The sequence below is a fragment of the Pseudophryne corroboree genome, chromosome 12, assembly GCF_028390025.1.
Source record: "Pseudophryne corroboree isolate aPseCor3 chromosome 12, aPseCor3.hap2, whole genome shotgun sequence".
Classification (NCBI taxonomy): Eukaryota; Metazoa; Chordata; class Amphibia; order Anura; family Myobatrachidae; genus Pseudophryne; species Pseudophryne corroboree.
The window spans coordinates 104,186,805-104,206,989 of record NC_086455.1 but is presented as its reverse complement, the minus strand read 5'-3'; the positions used below and the strand labels follow the sequence as shown (position 1 = coordinate 104,206,989).

The 20,185-nt window shown below is 45.1% G+C and overlaps 1 protein-coding gene across 2 annotated transcripts in view; it reads right to left on the bottom strand.

The window, feature by feature from the left end:
• The window catches only part of LOC134980847 (putative N-acetylated-alpha-linked acidic dipeptidase), a 466,241-nt gene that overhangs the window by 206,260 nt on the left and 239,796 nt on the right, over nt 1–20,185 (bottom strand). For both annotated transcript variants that reach the window (XM_063947838.1, XM_063947839.1), the window contains exon 9: nt 4,413–4,532. In XM_063947838.1, the coding sequence (XP_063803908.1) occupies nt 4,413–4,532 (120 nt within the window). The remainder of the gene's footprint in view (nt 1–4,412; nt 4,533–20,185) is intronic.

Sequence of the window (20,185 nt, the reverse complement as noted above, 5' to 3'; positions counted from 1 at the left end):
CACAGCGTTCACTGAAGCTTGTCGCAATGCGTACGCCCATACCAATGCATCACGGCAAAAATGAGGCTGGCTACATCTGTTTCTATCTAGCTCACATTCCTCGTAGTTAATGTTGGTGTGCACATCAGGTAGACACTGGCGTAACGTGTATAATGCTCTCTACTGTGTGACATAACGTGTATAAGGATCTCTACTGTGTGGCATAACATGTATAAGGCTCTCTACTGTGTGACGTAAATTGTATAAGGATCTCTACTGTGTGGCGTAACATGTACAAGGCTCTCAACTCTGTGACGTACCGTGTATAAGCTTCTCTACTGTGTGACGTAACGTGTATAATGCTCTCTACTGTGTAGCGTAACGTGTATAATGCTCTCTACTGTGTGACATAACATGTATAAGGCTTCTACTGTGTGATGTACCGTGTACAAGGATCACTACTGTGTGATGTACCATGTATAAGGATCTCTACTGTGTGGCGCAACGTGACTTTAGAGTACTATTGTATGGCGACACCCTTCTCAGTGAGACAAAACTCAATTTTCTGGGTGATGCGCTTCACCTATTTATAATATGGGAGGGGGGCCCAATGCATATTGTTGCACCTGAGCCCACCATTCTCTAGTTCCGCCACTGCCGTTGCTCATTTTTTTTTAATAGTTCTTACAGACGGAGGAGCTGTGTCTGTGACACGGAAGCTGCCTCCTGTATATACAGAGAGCTGGCACTGGCTGCAGCTAGGTGGAGCTCCAGAGCGCAGCTCCTCCCGGGCCCTTCCAGTTAAGCAAGCCAGCCGAGGAAAGCCCTCTGCTCCTTCGTCAGGCTGATGATAGCCAAAGGTAGGCACTAGCAGCACTTGCCTCAAGCTTTAATAAATGTTGGAAGCACTGTGTTTTGTGTGTGCATGTTTTTAAGTGAGGTGTGTGTGTGTGTGTGTGTGTGTGTGTGTGTGTGCGTGTGTGCGCGTGTGTGTGTGTGTGTTTTTTTTAAAGAAAGTTGTGTGTTCAAGTAAAAGAGGCATGTGTGTGTGTAAGTGAGAGGTGTGTGTGTGTGTGTGTGTGTGTGTGTGTGTGTGTGTGTGTGTGTGTGTGTGTGTAAGTGAGAGGCATGTGTGTGAGAGGCATGGATTAAAGGGGCATTTGAGCATTTCCACAGGACTATGAACAGAGCACACACCTGGTCTGGGTACATGCTACCTTACAAATATATGGAGGGGTGTCAGTTTCTGAATGTGTGTTTGAGAGGCGTGTGTGTGTGTGTGTAAGTGAGAGGCATGTGTGTGTAAGTATGAGGCATGCGTGTGTTTAAGTGAAAGCGGTGTGTGTGTGTGTGTGTGTGTGTGTGTGTGTGTTTTTAAGTGAAGGAGGTGTGTATGTGTGAGTGAAAGAGCCATGTGTAAGTGAGAGGCATGTGTGTGTTTTTAAGTGAAAGGCATGTGTGTGTTTAAGTGAAAGCGGCGTGTGTGTGTTTAAGTGAAAGAGGCGTGTGTGTATGTTTAAGTGAAAGAGGCGTGTGTGTGTGTTTTTAAGTGAATGAGGTGTTTGTGTGTTTTTTTATATATATCGGCACACCGCTGCGCCAAAGCATCTCCATCGAGACCCGCTGGTGGGTGAGGGAGCACTGTAGGTGTACTATAAAGGTATGCTGGTGTCTGTTTTATTGTAATGACTGCTTGGAGTGCGTCCACTTTGTATGTGTATGTATATTACTATTGGGAAAGGTACCTGAGTACGCTACTACTGTTCACCCTTAGCTCCGGATAGTTACATATGGTATGTGTGTGTATATGTAGGGGGGCACCAACATTTATCATGCCTCCGGGCGACTGGAACGAACATACGCCACTGATGCTGTGGCTTACAGTACTTGTGCCTTGTGCTGAGCAGCAGCAGTCAACAGTCGGCTCCTGTGCACAGAAGTTTCTCTTCACACACTGCAGTAGAGGAGGAAGGGTAGCGGAGCACATGGGGGTGAGACTGACATTCTGACTGCCGGGCCAGCACTGCATGGTCCAGCGCTGCAGCCACCGGCACATACATAGGCGGCCAATCTGAGTTGATGCAGATGGTGTGCCCACAGGGCAAATGCGCTGTGTCCTAAACACCATCTGCACCAACCTAGTTACGGTTCTGCTGTATATGATTATTTGAAATAAATAACACAGCTTTTAGATACATTGTATAACTGTATATAAGCATAGATTTATGTGTTTTGATTCAGAGGTTCCGCTGAATGTATCATCAGCCTCCACCAAGCTATGGGGGTTACTGCTTGTTATACCCCTTTCAGACTGACAAAAATGTCCCGGGTTATTGCACATGAACGCGCATCAACCTGGGAAATTGCTCAGTGTGAAAGAGTACAGGAACAATATCCCAGGTCTTGACCAGGGTTGAATCCAAGATCGTCCCGTGATGCAGTGTAGTGTGAATGGGCCCTACCCGGTATTCAGTACCTGGGACTGTTAAAAGGCCTCTCATTGGAGCTTCCCTAGGCTCAGAAAAGATGATGTCATCATCCAGACCCCGGGGAAGCGTCCAGGAAGTGGAGGAGACAGTCATGGTTACAGGAGGTGAAAGAGCTGCTCAGCATAAGGGGTGAGGAGGAGATTAAAAAACAGATCAGTTATTTATAAAAAATATTGCAAAGCTGCTTGAGGCAAGAGGCATTATATGTACACAACAGCAAGTTGTAAATAAAATGACGACTTTAAAGAAGCAGTTGTTGAGGTACATGACAACAACCGTAAAAAGAACGGGGCTGGCCAGAAAAATGTCCATTTCTAATGACATACATACTGTATGCATTTGCAGGGATTTCCCGGGATCAGCGTGAATGGGGCTGTCCCGGGTCGATCCCAGGTCTAACTGCAGTGTGAAAGGGGTCAATCCCGGGAATCGTCCCGGAACACATTCTCGGGTGTGACCCATACTCGCCTACCCTCCCGGAATGGCCGGGAGGCTCCCGAAAATCGGGTGACCCTCCCGGCCCCGCGGAAAGGTGGGCAAGCCTCCCGCTTTCCCCCTCGGCCGCCCGCAGCAGAGAACAAGCGGGCGGCCCGAGGGGGTCCGATGACGCGATTCGCGCTGAATCGCGTCATCGTAGCTCCGCCCCCCGCTATGCAGCGGCTCGTTTCTCGGCACAGCACAGCGGGGGCGGAGTCACGATGACGCGACCCTGATGTTACGCCCCCGAACCGCCCATCCTGCTGCCGGCCACGCCCCCGGACCGCCTATCCTGTGCCGGCCACGCCCCCCATACACCTACAACGCTGCCTCCTCCCGGAAGAGGAGGCAGCAAAGTAGGTAACTATGGTGTGACCTGGCTCTGTCAGTCTGAAAGGGGTATTATTGAGTGATCAAGTGCTGATGAACCACACTATTTTCAGTTGTGGTCATAAACGTAACTCAGTATTATCAGGGCCGTTTCTAGCCAATTTGGCTCCCAGTGCGAGATTTAAAAATGCGCCCCCCCATTCACATAAGAAAAAATGCTCCCCACATAGATATAAAGAGGAAAAGCATGCGCGCTCCCGACAAGGGGGCGTGGCCTCGTTAAAATGGGCGTGGCATTGTTACGATGGGCATGGCCTCATCTGATCTCATCATGATGGCTACCACAGGATAAAAAAAAAAAAGTCCTCATTTTACACATTGCGGCAGGCACGCGACCTCATTTTACACATTGCGGCAGGAAAGTGTCCCCATTTTACACATTGCGGCAGGCACATGCCCCCATTTTACACAGTACGGCAGGCAAGAGTTCCCATTTTACATATTACGGCAGGAAAGTGTCCCCATTTTACACATTACGGCAGACAGGTGTCCCAATTTTACACAATACGCAAGGCAAGAGTCCACATTTTACATATTACGGCAGGCTAGTGTCCCCATTTTACACATTCTGGCAGACAGGTGTCCCCATTTTAAACATTAAGGCAGGTGGTGGTGGGGGGGAGGAAGGGAGGGAGAGAGAGGGAGAGGGCCTGACTTACATTTGAAGCGGTTCTTCCCGCTCTTCAGCCGCCTCTCCCTCGTCTGCGCGGCTCCCCCTTCTCCCTCCTCCCGAGTGCCCAGCTCAGGGGGCGGGGTTTCGCGGAATGACGCATTTGCGTCGTGACGTCACGACGCAAACGCGTCATTCCGCGAAACTCCGCCCCCCGAGCTGGGCACTCGGGAGGAGAGGGTAGGGGGATTCAAAGTGCCGAAGAAGTGCCGCGGCGGGCGCCCCGTGCGGTTGCACGGCTCGCCCGCCGCAAGAAACGGCACTGAGTATTATCAAGGGAAAAGTTATGAGATTGATGTCACAAAAATATTTAGCCTGTGGTCGCACAGTTTTGTAAGAGGACATTTATTGCTGCTTTATTTTGTGAGCACAGTTACACAGCTCCCAGTAAACGTTATATTATATACCTTCTTTAAGTAGCTGTGACATTGCTCTGCTTAACTCCATCATAGTGGCTGTGCCGCTGGATGGATCAATAGCGCCAAAAACCCAAGCGTCTCGGTGATTACCCAGAACCACATAACGATCTGTATGACAAAGAAAATAAATGTAAATAGATATTTCATCAATAATGATTTTCCAGTATTATGAGTTTACCCTCATATGTTTGTGACATTTTTTATATAGCACACACATATTATGCAGCACTTTTATAGATTATGTTACCATTCACATCAGTTTCTGCCCCAGTGGAGCTTACAGTCTATGGGGGTCATTCCGAGTTGATCACTCGCTAGCAGTTTTTAGCAGCCATGCAAACGCTATGCCGCTGCCCACTGGGAGTGTATTTTAGCTTAGCAGAAGTGCAAACGTTTTTTTATCGCAGAGCGCCTGCAAAAAATTTTTGTGTAGTTTCAGCAGAGCCGGCCCTAGGCATAGGCAGATTAGGCAAATGCCTAGGGCATTTGGTATGCTTAGGGGCACCAGCAGCTTCTGCTGATTAAAATGATATGTGGCATGCCTATATTCTGTGTGTGACTGCTGCTCTATCTGCATGCGAAATGCTACATTGCAGTGTATTCCTGGAAATCACTATAATGTAACATTTTGTATGCAGATACAGCCGCAGTTGCACACAGAATATAGGCATGCTGCATATCATTTTAATCAGCAAAAGCTGCTTGTGCATCCTAGCCACATAGTAATGCAAATAAGATGCATTTTCATAAACAAAAGGTGCCCCAATGTTAGCAGAGCTGCCAGCTGACTCATGCCAGGCATGTCCTGCAGAACTAGCGGTGGAGCTAGGGGGCACCAGCCAAAATCTTGCCTAGGGCATCATATTGGTTAGGGCCAGCTCTGAGTTTCAGAGTAGCTCAAAACCTACTCAGCGCTTGCGATCACTTCAGACTATTCAGTTCCGGATTTGACATCACACACCCACCCAGCGTTCACCCAGCCACGCCTGCGTTTTCCCTGGCACGCCTGCGTTTTTCCGAACACTACCTTGAAAACGGTCAGTTGCCACCCAAAAACACCCACTTCATGTCAATCACTCTGCGGCAAGCAGGGCGACTGAAATGCATCGACATGAAACTGCATCATTTGTTGTGCCCGTACGTCACGCGTGCGCATTGCGCCGAATACGCATGCGCAGAACTGCCGTTTTTAGCCTGATCGCTGCGCTGCGAACAAATGCAGCTAGCGATCAACTCAGAATGACCACCTATATTCCCAACCACCTGGACATACATAAACACAAATCCTATATATTTTTTTTTTTGCAGAAGCCAATAAACCTATCAATACAGAATGTTTTTTTGGAGTGTGGGAGGAAATAAATACCCAGAGGAAACTGACACAAACACATGGGGAAGCATACAAACAACAACACACATAGGGGGTCATTCCGAGTTGATTGCCAGATGCCGTTGTTTGCAGCGCAGCGATCAGTGGAAAAAATGGCTAATCTGCACATGCATATGCACCGCAATGCGCATGTGCGACGTACGGGTACAAAGTCCTTTGTGGTTTGGAGAACGAATTGACAGAATAGGAGAGGAGTGGGTTAAACCTCAGCTAGTCTGGGGGCAGGACGGTATGGCATTATGGGAGTTTTATTGTTAGCCAATAGGAATGAATGTTGGGAGTAGGTGGAATGGGTTCTTAAGCCTGAGAAAGGGGCTGTGTCAGCCTCTTCTGCGTTTGTCGTCCCACCCTCCCTCCCTACTGGTGGTGTTTGTTTTATGTTGTTGCGTTGGCTATTTTCGTGCTGTGGGTTGTCATGGTTTGGTTGTGGCGGGAAAGAACGGCAAGTTAACATTTGTTGTATTAAAGAGTGGATTGGAGCTTGTTTGGTTGTTGATTTTTAGGTGTGCTTTCCTTCGCTGACTGGTTTTACATCTGCTCGACCGCCTTCACGGGTGGCAGCCTCATCACCTTCACGGGTGGGTAGTCAGGATGGAGGTTGAGCGGATACCTATTTGTTTGTTGGAAGGTTTACGTCAGTTCTTTTTTATAAGATAGTTATCTATGGGATAGGGTTGTTTAGCCGTTCTTTCTGGCCACCATACTTTAGTTTAATTATTCACAGTTAATGGTTCACTTAAATAAATAGCTAACAATTTCTGCCAAATTCAAGTCTCCGTGTCTTTATTTATTATAATTAAGTGTTAAGATGTTATAGTTTATGTTACGGACAATCCTCAGACTATATGAGGTTTATGCACAGGTTCTAGCGAAGTTTTCAGTCGCACGGCACAACGCAAGAAGATTGACATGAAGGGGGCGTTTCTGGGTGTCAACTGACCGTTTTCAGGGAGTGCTTAGAAAAACGCAGGCGTGTTGGGGAAAACACAGCGGTGGCTGGGCGAACGCTGGGCAGGTGTGTGACATCAAAAGCCGTCCCTCCGTCGTTAGAATCAACGCACACGAAGAGTAACTACAGGGCTGGTCTTGTTTGCACAAAATGATTTTGCAGGCGCTCTGCTGCACAAGCGTTTGCACTTCTGTGAAGCGAAAATACACCCCCCAGTGGGAGGCGGCAATGCGTTTGCACGGCTGCTAAAAGTAGCTAACGAGCGATCAAATCGGAATATGGAGCCTTGATCTGGATTTGGACTCAGTACCTTATTGCTGCTCACCTCTAGTTCAATCATGTGCATAAATGAAATTAAATTCAAGTTTGATATGATACATAATAGTGATGCAAGTTTGGGCTAAACCCATTTGCAAGGTATACTGCTCTAATAACTCTGAGCATATTAATCAAAACATTTTCAAATGCTAGCCCAGAAAACTGCTTTTGGAGGTTACCTGTAAACAATAAGATTCAACAGGATTTATGTACAGTTTCCCTGTTTTCAAGCAAAAAACAGCTCCATAGGTTTATATGGCAGCTGCTAATTGTCATATTTACAAAGCTCAGTGGCGGAAGTCCCGGAGGCAGTGGAGTCGATTGCCGCCGGGCTCTAGCAGTGAAGGGGGCACCTTCTCCATTGCCTCTGGTGCCCTTCAATCACTGTGCGCCAGCCACTTATGAGTATAGTCGCTACCACAGCAGCATAATTTCTGTAGAGCCCCTTCACTGTTTATTCAGTGAAAGTGGCGGTGGGTTTTGACGGCAGTGTGCCCGCTTCCTGAGGCTGCCCTACTTCCGTCCACTGAAATCCCTGCTGCCCGGCCCCCGGACAGCGCATATGCCTCGCTATAGCGCGTATGCCCGGCACCAGCTCCCGCATGCAGACACCCCGCTGCCTGGCTCCCTCCACCAGATAACGCATATGCCCGGCACCGGCTCCCGCATGCAGTCACCCCGCTGCCTGGCAATTGGTGAGAAGGGGGAATGACAGGGGAGAGTGCCGGGTTGGGCACAGTGTGTGTGTGTGTACATATATGTCTTTGTGTGTGCGTGCATATGTAGCTGTGTGTTTGTGTGTATGATGAAATTGAGGGGGGGGGGGGGGGCACCATTGGTATTTTTTGCCTCCGGGCGTCTGATAGGAACTTACGCCCCTGACAAAGCTCCATAATATGAACATTTCCAGAGATTGGCCCCAGTAGCTAACACCTTCTTCAGATAGCATTAGCCATTGTAGACCTTGGGCAACACTTTGCAAAACTTTTCTAGAGAGGGTACGGTAGGATCCTTCCCTGGTACTCTCTATTCGCCGTTCCTGAAGGTCATTTCTAAAATGATGTAATCAGGAACGGCGTTACGGAACGTCTGAGGCCTGCCCTGCTGTTGCTGCCGCCACTGTGTCTGAGGGAAGGAGAGCGCACCAGTAGCAAACACAAGATTTTCATGCATGTGTGTGTATACTGTATATCAAAATAAATAATATCAAATTTTATATATATATATATATATATATATATAGATAGCGGTGTGGGGATCGGCACTCACAGATTAGGGTATTAGAAATACTTGCTGCGGTGCCCTCTGTAATCCTCTGTGGGATCCAATATGGTATGTAGCAAAAAGCAGCGGCACTCAGCAGACAGGCGTAAATGCAGAGAATAACGTTTATTCACATCCTACGGCGTTTCGGGGAACAAGCCCCGTCTTCAGGGACAGACGATATAAGCATACAAACATACACATAACATATATATACCTATGAGAACAATTAATCATAAGCCGGGATTCAACTCACCTGTCGAGCGCCTTCACCGCTGCCGCATGCTGCCGGGAGCCAGCGTGTCACGAGTCCCCGGGCATTGACGTCAGAGTGCAGCGCCGGACAGGGAGCCAATCATGTCAGCTTACATGCGGTTACTAAGCAACTGCAGGAAACACGGACAAAAACAAAAACAAAAGAACGTATAATAAAAATGCATGACATATTGACATAACATGATCAATTACTATAAACTAAAACATAAATGAACCTAACTAAATCAGTGAGACAACAAGACAACAAGAGATTAAAAAGAGGGAAACATTTGTACCCTCCGATCCTAGAATTAACCATCCAATAAAAGACCGTATGGTTGATACACATTATGTAGCAGACTGCGAATATGAATACCTGCAAGCATATTACTTTATTCTTTTATTTAAAGGCCATAACTATATTAGAAAAGGAATATGAAATCTAAGTGAAGTAAGTAGTTCATAATAAGGCAACTAGTCTAAGGGTGCTAGTTTAAATGAAAATAATCATAAGAAACTTTGGAGACCCAAAGTCTCATTAAGGCCCCGTGGTGCCAGGGTATTAAGGACAAAGATCCACCTACTTTCTCTTTGCAGGAGGATCTTGTTCCTATCCCCACCCCGATGCGACAGAGGTACTTGATCTATTATCATAGCACGCATGCTGGCCACTGTATGTCTGGCTTGTATACAGTGACGAGCAACTGGCTGGTCGCTGTGTCCCTTTTCCAGGGCCAATTTGATGGCACTGCGATGCAGTGCCATACGTTCCCTAAATTGTCGCTGTGTTTTGCCTATATAGGCTAATCCACAGGGACACTTTAACATGTAAATTACATGTGTAGACGTGCAAGTCACTCTGTGTCTGATGGAAATTTTTTTACCCGTGATGGGATGACAGAAAAAAGAACCCGTGTTCAGAGTATTGCAGGTGGAGCAACCCAAACAACGGTAACACCCAAGCTTAGGACGCAAAAAGTGTGATTGTTCCATTTTACTTAAAGGGAAAATGTCCAATTTAACAACTGTATCTGCAATACTTTTACCCCTAGTGTAACTGGGAAGTAATTTAGAATCCATCAAAGCTGGCAGGGATTTGTCAGTATTGATCATGGGCCACAGCGGTTTGGCCTTCTTTACTAAAGGGGTAGTAGCTGTCGTGTATTTATTTACCCATGGAATTCTAATAATATCCGTATTGTGACTACGTGCTGGAGCGGTATGATGCAGTAGAGATTCCCGCGTCTGTTTAAGTGCTTTGGACTTATTAGAAAGAAGCTCTGCCTGTGGATAACCACGCTCCTCAAATTTGGTTATCATGTGGTCCATAGTTATTTCTGTCTGAGTGGGATCTGAAATAATGCGTCTGGCCCGTAACAATTGTGAATATGGTAAACCCCTACGTGTGGTCAGGGGGTGAAAACTGGCATGATGAAGTACTGAGTTTCTATCTGTGGGTTTAACATAAAGATTAGTTTGTAAAATACCATCAGTCAGAGAAATGGCCACATCCAAAAAGTGTACAGTGTGAGATGAAATTTGATAAGTAAATTTAACAACATTATTGGAAGCATTATGGTCATCCAAAAGCTTGGAAAGTGACTCTACTGACCCATTCCAAAAAATCAAAAGATCATCTATGTACCTCTTGTAGAAGTACATAGATGATCCAAAGAAATTGTCAAACAACAAGGTCTCCACCTTGTACATATAGGCATTTGCGTACGATGGGGCCACTGGGGACCCCATCGCACAGCCAGTCAACTGTAAAAAATTTTTGCCATTAAATGTAAAATAATTCCGTGTCAAAACCAATTTTAACAACTGCAAGAATACCTCAATTGGTGGACCTAAATACAGGGGATTGTTGGTAATTAACATCCGTACTGCCTCCACACCCGCATCATGTGGGATGCAAGTGTAGAGGCTAGTAACATCCGCACTGTACAACTGTAGTTGAACAGAACGGGTGTCCAGCCCCTGTAAGTGTTTCAATAAGGCTGTAGTGTCCCTTAAGTAGGAAGGGACTGCCTGGACGCATGGGTTGAGAAAGGCATCCAAAAAGATGGAAATGGGATGATACAAGGATTTTCGAGCCGACACAATCGGTCGGCCCGGAGGTTTAGATAAGGATTTATGTACTTTTGGTACTGTATAGAATAAAGGCACAGTCGGGTACTGTACTGTCATAGCATTTACCTGTTCAGTAGACAATGCTCCCGTACTGACTCCTTGTGCCAAAACCTTATCTAATTCTATTTTGTATTGCGTGGTGGGGTCAAATGTTAGACATTTATATGTGGCAGAATCCGACAGTAATCGATTGCTCTCTGCCACATATACTGGTAAATCCTGTATGACCACGGATCCCCCTTTATCCGCTTCCCTGATAACTAGGTCAGACCTGGTGGATAAGTCTTTCAAGGCCCCTCTTTCCTCTATTGAGAGGTTAGGGTGATAGGTAGTATCAGAAGTCTGTTGATATGTTTGTTCCAACATCCTTGAGAATGTTCTAATCGATGGATTGTTCGTATTGGGGTCAAATCTGGATCTTGGTGCTACCTTTCTCAATTTTATTGGAATATTGGACTCCTGCTTAGGCCCTTCAGTTGTTCCAAAATGTTCCTTGAGGCGTAAAGTCCTATTGAACTTGTAGTTTTCCACCAATGAGGTAAAGTCATCTGGTCTGGTAGTTGGCACAAACGATAATCCACGTGATAGAACTTTATGTTCAATTGGAGTAAGAGGAGTGGAGGATAAATTAATTACTAAGTCCGTCAGTGACGCGGTGGTCGACGTGCGTTTGAGCCTTTGGTTCTGCCCCGACCGCCTCGTCCTCGTCCGGGCGCAGGGCGATGGCCTGACCGTGTAGCCACCCCTAAAGGGTATGTTGCAGTATTAGATGTAGAAGGCGTGCCTGGTTGTTCGGCTTCACTTAATGATGTGCTGGAATCAGTTTGCTCAAACGGATGATTCCTCTGTCGATACCTTCTAAAGTGTGTCGGCCGCTGCTGGGTAGAGCTGGTATTACTAAGCCAAGAGTAAACTCGTCTCTGTTGATAATCAGCTTGGACTTTTTGCAATTTTTCTTTCTTATATTTAATCAGATTACTCCTGTAATGTTCCATGTGCACCTGTAGTTTGTCTAGCCAATTGGTAGTGGAATCAGCTGACAAAGTTGACTTGTGGGCACTCTCAAATGTAATAAGTTGCTCTTTAATCTGTGTCAATTCTCGTGTCGACTCTTCTATGACGAGCAACATCAGATCCATAGAACATTTATTTAAAATTGCTACCCATCTTCTACAGAAAGGTATACTGTACCGTCCTATCGTAGGGGTATTTTTTATCCTAAAACCCCTCGGTATTTGATTGGTGCGGTAATAGTCCGATAATGTAATACTGTGATAAGTGAAATCACACTCACGTTGTTTCATCTTAAGCCATTGGCGGTATAGTTCTTCTGTGGTGGAGGTTGGGGGGTCATCTTCCAATTTTTGTTTGATGAGGATTGCCTGTGCCTCTGCATCAGAATAGCTGTATCTTTCCTTGGCGTCAAGCTGTGCCAATTCCCAGGCTGCTTCAATGTCTGAATCTGGTGCAGACATGTTAGTCAACTAAATGCTGGATATATTGGATAGTCAAATGTCTCTGATCAGAGGGACAAAACACCTCACCCGTGCAGTGCAATACACTGAAGTCACTAAGGACAACTGTGGTGACAAATCAAGGTTCCCTGGATATATATATGAAGGAAAATAAAGTCAAGTATATCCCATTGGTGCCTTATCCAGGATATTTAGCATAGCTTTTTTGCCTGCATGGCAGCGTGCTATTAATCCTATATGGATAGCGGTGTGGGGATCGGCACTCACAGATTAGGGTATTAGAAATACTTGCTGCGGTGCCCTCTGTAATCCTCTGTGGGATCCAATATGGTATGTAGCAAAAAGCAGCGGCACTCAGCAGACAGGCGTAAATGCAGAGAATAACGTTTATTCACATCCTACGGCGTTTCGGGGAACAAGCCCCGTCTTCAGGGACAGACGATATAAGCATACAAACATACACATAACATATATATACCTATGAGAACAATTAATCATAAGCCGGGATTCAACTCACCTGTCGAGCGCCTTCACCGCTGCCGCATGCTGCCGGGAGCCAGCGTGTCACGAGTCCCCGGGCATTGACGTCAGAGTGCAGCGCCGGACAGGGAGCCAATCATGTCAGCTTATTGCAGATACAGTTGTTAAATTGGACATTTTCCCTTTAAGTAAAATGGAACAATCACACTTTTTGCGTCCTAAGCTTGGGTGTTACCGTTGTTTGGGTTGCTCCACCTGCAATACTCTGAACACGGGTTCTTTTTTCTGTCATCCCATCACGGGTAAAAAATTTTCCATCAGACACAGAGTGACTTGCACGTCTACACATGTAATTTACATGTTAAAGTGTCCCTGTGGATTAGCCTATATAGGCAAAACACAGCGACAATTTAGGGAACGTATGGCACTGCATCGCAGTGCCATCAAATTGGCCCTGGAAAAGGGACACAGCGACCAGCCAGTTGCTCGTCACTGTATACAAGCCAGACATACAGTGGCCAGCATGCGTGCTATGATAATAGATCAAGTACCTCTGTCGCATCGGGGTGGGGATAGGAACAAGATCCTCCTGCAAAGAGAAAGTAGGTGGATCTTTGTCCTTAATACCCTGGCACCACGGGGCCTTAATGAGACTTTGGGTCTCCAAAGTTTCTTATGATTATTTTCATTTAAACTAGCACCCTTAGACTAGTTGCCTTATTATGAACTACTTACTTCACTTAGATTTCATATTCCTTTTCTAATATAGTTATGGCCTTTAAATAAAAGAATAAAGTAATATGCTTGCAGGTATTCATATTCGCAGTCTGCTACATAATGTGTATCAACCATACGGTCTTTTATTGGATGGTTAATTCTAGGATCGGAGGGTACAAATGTTTCCCTCTTTTTAATCTCTTGTTGTCTTGTTGTCTCACTGATTTAGTTAGGTTCATTTATGTTTTAGTTTATAGTAATTGATCATGTTATGTCAATATGTCATGCATTTTTATTATACGTTCTTTTGTTTTTGTTTTTGTCCGTGTTTCCTGCAGTTGCTTAGTAACCGCATGTAAGCTGACATGATTGGCTCCCTGTCCGGCGCTGCACTCTGACGTCAATGCCCGGGGACTCGTGACACGCTGGCTCCCGGCAGCATGCGGCAGCGGTGAAGGCGCTCGACAGGTGAGTTGAATCCCGGCTTATGATTAATTGTTCTCATAGGTATATATATGTTATGTGTATGTTTGTATGCTTATATCGTCTGTCCCTGAAGACGGGGCTTGTTCCCCGAAACGCCGTAGGATGTGAATAAACGTTATTCTCTGCATTTACGCCTGTCTGCTGAGTGCCGCTGCTTTTTGCTACATACCATATTGGATCCCACAGAGGATTACAGAGGGCACCGCAGCAAGTATTTCTAATACCCTAATCTGTGAGTGCCGATCCCCACACCGCTATCCATATAGGATTAATAGCACGCTGCCATGCAGGCAAAAAAGCTATGCTAAATATCCTGGATAAGGCACCAATGGGATATACTTGACTTTATTTTCCTTCATATATATATCCAGGGAACCTTGATTTGTCACCACAGTTGTCCTTAGTGACTTCAGTGTATTGCACTGCACGGGTGAGGTGTTTTGTCCCTCTGATCAGAGACATTTGACTATCCAATATATCCAGCATTTAGTTGACTAACATGTCTGCACCAGATTCAGACATTGAAGCAGCCTGGGAATTGGCACAGCTTGACGCCAAGGAAAGATACAGCTATTCTGATGCAGAGGCACAGGCAATCCTCATCAAACAAAAATTGGAAGATGACCCCCCAACCTCCACCACAGAAGAACTATACCGCCAATGGCTTAAGATGAAACAACGTGAGTGTGATTTCACTTATCACTGTATTACATTATCGGACTATTACCGCACCAATCAAATACCGAGGGGTTTTAGGATAAAAAATACCCCTACGATAGGACGGTACAGTATACCTTTCTGTAGAAGATGGGTAGCAATTTTAAATAAATGTTCTATGGATCTGATGTTGCTCGTCATAGAAGAGTCGACACGAGAATTGACACAGATTAAAGAGCAACTTATTACATTTGAGAGTGCCCACAAGTCAACTTTGTCAGCTGATTCCACTACCAATTGGCTAGACAAACTACAGGTGCACATGGAACATTACAGGAGTAATCTGATTAAATATAAGAAAGAAAAATTGCAAAAAGTCCAAGCTGATTATCAACAGAGACGAGTTTACTCTTGGCTTAGTAATACCAGCTCTACCCAGCAGCGGCCGACACACTTTAGAAGGTATCGACAGAGGAATCATCCGTTTGAGCAAACTGATTCCAGCACATCATTAAGTGAAGCCGAACAACCAGGCACGCCTTCTACATCTAATACTGCAACATACCCTTTAGGGGTGGCTACACGGTCAGGCCATCGCCCTGCGCCCAGACGAGGACGAGGCGGTCGGGGCAGAACCAAAGGCTCAAACGCACGTCGACCACCGCGTCACTGACGGACTTAGTAATTAATTTATCCTCCACTCCTCTTACTCCAATTGAACATAAAGTTCTATCACGTGGATTATCATTTGTGCCAACTACCAGACCAGATGACTTTACCTCATTGGTGGAAAACTACAAGTTCAATAGGACTTTACGCCTCAAGGAACATTTTGGAACAACTGAAGGGCCTAAGCAGGAGTCCAATATTCCAATAAAATTGAGAAAGGTAGCACCAAGATCCAGATTTGACCCCAATACGAACAATCCATCGATTAGAACATTCTCAAGGATGTTGGAACAAACATATCAACAGACTTCTGATACTACCTATCACCCTAACCTCTCAATAGAGGAAAGAGGGGCCTTGAAAGACTTATCCACCAGGTCTGACCTAGTTATCAGGGAAGCGGATAAAGGGGGATCCGTGGTCATACAGGATTTACCAGTATATGTGGCAGAGAGCAATCGATTACTGTCGGATTCTGCCACATATAAATGTCTAACATTTGACCCCACCACGCAATACAAAATAGAATTAGATAAGGTTTTGGCACAAGGAGTCAGTACGGGAGCATTGTCTACTGAACAGGTAAATGCTATGACAGTACAGTACCCGACTGTGCCTTTATTCTATACAGTACCAAAAGTACATAAATCCTTATCTAAACCTCCGGGGCCGACCGATTGTGTCGGCTCGAAAATCCTTGTATCATCCCATTTCCATCTTTTTGGATGCCTTTCTCAACCCATGCGTCCAGGCAGTCCCTTCCTACTTAAGGGACACTACAGCCTTATTGAAACACTTACAGGGGCTGGACACCCGTTCTGTTCAACTACAGTTGTGCAGTGCGGATGTTACTAGCCTCTACACTTGCATCCCACATGATGCGGGTGTGGAGGCAGTACGGATGTTAATTACCAACAATCCCCTGTATTTAGGTCCACCAATTGAGGTATTCTTGCAGTTGTTAAAATTGGTTTTGACACGGAATTATTTTACATTTAATGGCAAATTTTTTTTACAGTTGACTGGCTGTGCGATGGGGTCCCCAGTGGCCCCATCGTACGCAAATGCCTATATGTACAAGGTGGAGACCTTGTTGTTTGACAATTTCTTTGGATCATCTATGTACTTCTACAAGAGGTACATAGATGATCTTTTGATTTTTTGGAATGGGTCAGTAGAGTCACTTTCCAAGCTTTTGGATGACCATAATGCTTCCAATAATGTTGTTAAATTTACTTATCAAATTTCATCTCACACTGTACACTTTTTGGATGTGGCCATTTCTCTGACTGATGGTATTTTACAAACTAATCTTTATGTTAAACCCACAGATAGAAACTCAGTACTTCATCATGCCAGTTTTCACCCCCTGACCACACGTAGGGGTTTACCATATTCACAATTGTTACGGGCCAGACGCATTATTTCAGATCCCACTCAGACAGAAATAACTATGGACCACATGATAACCAAATTTGAGGAGCGTGGTTATCCACAGGCAGAGCTTCTTTCTAATAAGTCCAAAGCACTTAAACAGACGCGGGAATCTCTACTGCATCATACCGCTCCAGCACGTAGTCACAATACGGATATTATTAGAATTCCATGGGTAAATAAATACACGACAGCTACTACCCCTTTAGTAAAGAAGGCCAAACAGCTGTGGCCCATGATCAATACTGACAAATCCCTGCCAGCTTTGATGGATTCTAAATTACTTCCCAGTTACACTAGGGGTAAAAGTATTGCAGATACAGTTGTTAAATTGGACATTTTCCCTTTAAGTAAAATGGAACAATCACACTTTTTGCGTCCTAAGCTTGGGTGTTACCGTTGTTTGGGTTGCTCCACCTGCAATACTCTGAACACGGGTTCTTTTTTCTGTCATCCCATCACGGGTAAAAAAAATTCCATCAGACACAGAGTGACTTGCACGTCTACACATGTAATTTACATGTTAAAGTGTCCCTGTGGATTAGCCTATATAGGCAAAACACAGCGACAATTTAGGGAACGTATGGCACTGCATCGCAGTGCCATCAAATTGGCCCTGGAAAAGGGACACAGCGACCAGCCAGTTGCTCGTCACTGTATACAAGCCAGACATACAGTGGCCAGCATGCGTGCTATGATAATAGATCAAGTACCTCTGTCGCATCGGGGTGGGGATAGGAACAAGATCCTCCTGCAAAGAGAAAGTAGGTGGATCTTTGTCCTTAATACCCTGGCACCACGGGGCCTTAATGAGACTTTGGGTCTCCAAAGTTTCTTATGATTATTTTCATTTAAACTAGCACCCTTAGACTAGTTGCCTTATTATGAACTACTTACTTCACTTAGATTTCATATTCCTTTTCTAATATAGTTATGGCCTTTAAATAAAAGAATAAAGTAATATGCTTGCAGGTATTCATATTCGCAGTCTGCTACATAATGTGTATCAACCATACGGTCTTTTATTGGATGGTTAATTCTAGGATCGGAGGGTACAAATGTTTCCCTCTTTTTAATCTCTTGTTGTCTTGTTGTCTCACTGATTTAGTTAGGTTCATTTATGTTTTAGTTTATAGTAATTGATCATGTTATGTCAATATGTCATGCATTTTTATTATACGTTCTTTTGTTTTTGTTTTTGTCCGTGTTTCCTGCAGTTGCTTAGTAACCGCATGTAAGCTGACATGATTGGCTCCCTGTCCGGCGCTGCACTCTGACGTCAATGCCCGGGGACTCGTGACACGCTGGCTCCCGGCAGCATGCGGCAGCGGTGAAGGCGCTCGACAGGTGAGTTGAATCCCGGCTTATGATTAATTGTTCTCATAGGTATATATATGTTATGTGTATGTTTGTATGCTTATATCGTCTGTCCCTGAAGACGGGGCTTGTTCCCCGAAACGCCGTAGGATGTGAATAAACGTTATTCTCTGCATTTACGCCTGTCTGCTGAGTGCCGCTGCTTTTTGCTACATACTATATATATATATATATATATATATATATATGTTGCAAATGGTCCGGCACTCCAATAACAAATGTTCCAGTCCCTGGTGCCCACACTTTCCAAGTGGTAGATAAGATCAAAGCAGTGTGCGGCACTCAGGTTTGCAGAGATAAATAATCACCACTGTCCATCCGTTCATCAACGTTTCAATTTTACTTAAAAAATTGTCATCAGGATATGTAACAACAATGCAGAGTGCTTACCTTATATCCCAGTCACCAGTGTGCTGTGAGACGCGCCGTCCGGCGGGGATCCGCTCGGCCCCTGTGGCGCTAAGTGATGACGTCACCGCGTGTTGCGCGGTGCACGTCAGTGAAGTCCGTCACCATGGTAACCCGCTGCGAAACTCCTAGAGTTAAACAGAGCAGCGTGTATAGCAAAGCTGTTGTCATGTGGACAAAAAGATGTAAATGCAATGCAGATGTACATACATAACTTGAATAAAAGCATGTACCAAAGGGTGGGAGGATAAAGTGTAATATAGTAATGTCTCAATGCTACAATTTAGGACAGAAATTAGTCCGGTGGCTACTATGGGCATTAATATGTGTTATGGTATTAGAGACTAAAAAGCATCGTTAACGTAGAGGTCACTGTGATATACACCTCTAGGGGCAGTGGCTGGAGCTGATCCAGCACTGACAAGATGTAGGTTGGATACCTGGGCTCTACATGGATGTAAAGGTAGTTGTAATAGCTGTTGCAGAGGACGTGTCACCTAAGTATATGAGTTAAAGCTCTGCTGCCAATTGCCTAGTGTGGGGTATGTTGCAAAAAAAAATTTTTGCAGATGCTTTAAAGGTAATGGCCGCATGAGCGAGGGAGCAGAAGAAGAAGAAAAAGAAGAAAGGAAGAAGAAAAGAAGGAAGAAGGCCTAGAGTGTGGAGAGAGAGAGACAGAATGAAAGAGGAACAATGAGAAAGGGGGAACAGGCAAGAGAGAAAACAAAGGTGTGAGCCAGACAAAGGGTAAAAAGGATGAAGAACAGGGCTGTGACTATAGTGTACTATGATGTGCATGAGTGGGACATTGCTTCTACATCAGAAAAAACATGCTAATGGTAATGCTTCATTAAGTCCTCTGGGTGTGATCACATCCAATTAATGGATCCACCTCGATTCACATCTTAAAAGGGCTTTATGTCTGTCTCCACCTCTGATGTTCATGGGAATGTGGTCAATCATCCGGTATCGTAGGCTTGCTAGAGAATGTTTGAAGGTTGCGAAATGACGTGCTACCGGCTGCTCGCTGCTCCCTTTGGATAAGGCCATCCTTATGGCCGATCTGTGGGCAGTCATTCTCTCTTTGAACTTTCTCTACGTTAACGATGCTTTTTAGTCTCTAATACCATGACACATATTAATGCCCATAGTAGCCACCGGACTAATTTCTGTCCTAAATTGTAGCATTGAGACATTACTATATTAGACTTTATCCTCCCACCCTTTGGTACATGCTTTTATTCAAGTTATGTATGTACATCTGCATTGCATTTACATCTTTTTGTCCACATGACAACAGCTTTGCTATATATGCTGCTCTGTTTAACTCTAGGAGTGTCACAGCGGGTTACCATGGTGACGGACTTCACTGACGTGCGCCGCGCAACACGCGGTGACGTCATCACTTAGCGCCACAGGGGCCGAGCGGATCCCCGCCGGACAGCGCGTCTCACAGCACACTGGTGACTGGGACATAAGGTAAGCACTCTGCATTGTTGTTACATATCTTCCTGATGACAATTTTTTAAGTAAAATTGAAACGTTGATGAATGGATGGACAGTGGTGATTATTTATCTCTGCAAACCTGAGTGCCGCACACTGCTTTGATCTTATATATATATATATATATATATATATAGATTTGTTTAGAACCGTCACTCCTTTGCTGCCAAAAGTGGATGTTCGGTGCCTTCAGTGGAAATAATAGATAATGCACATGGAGACTGCGGCACTCAATTTTCTGAAGTT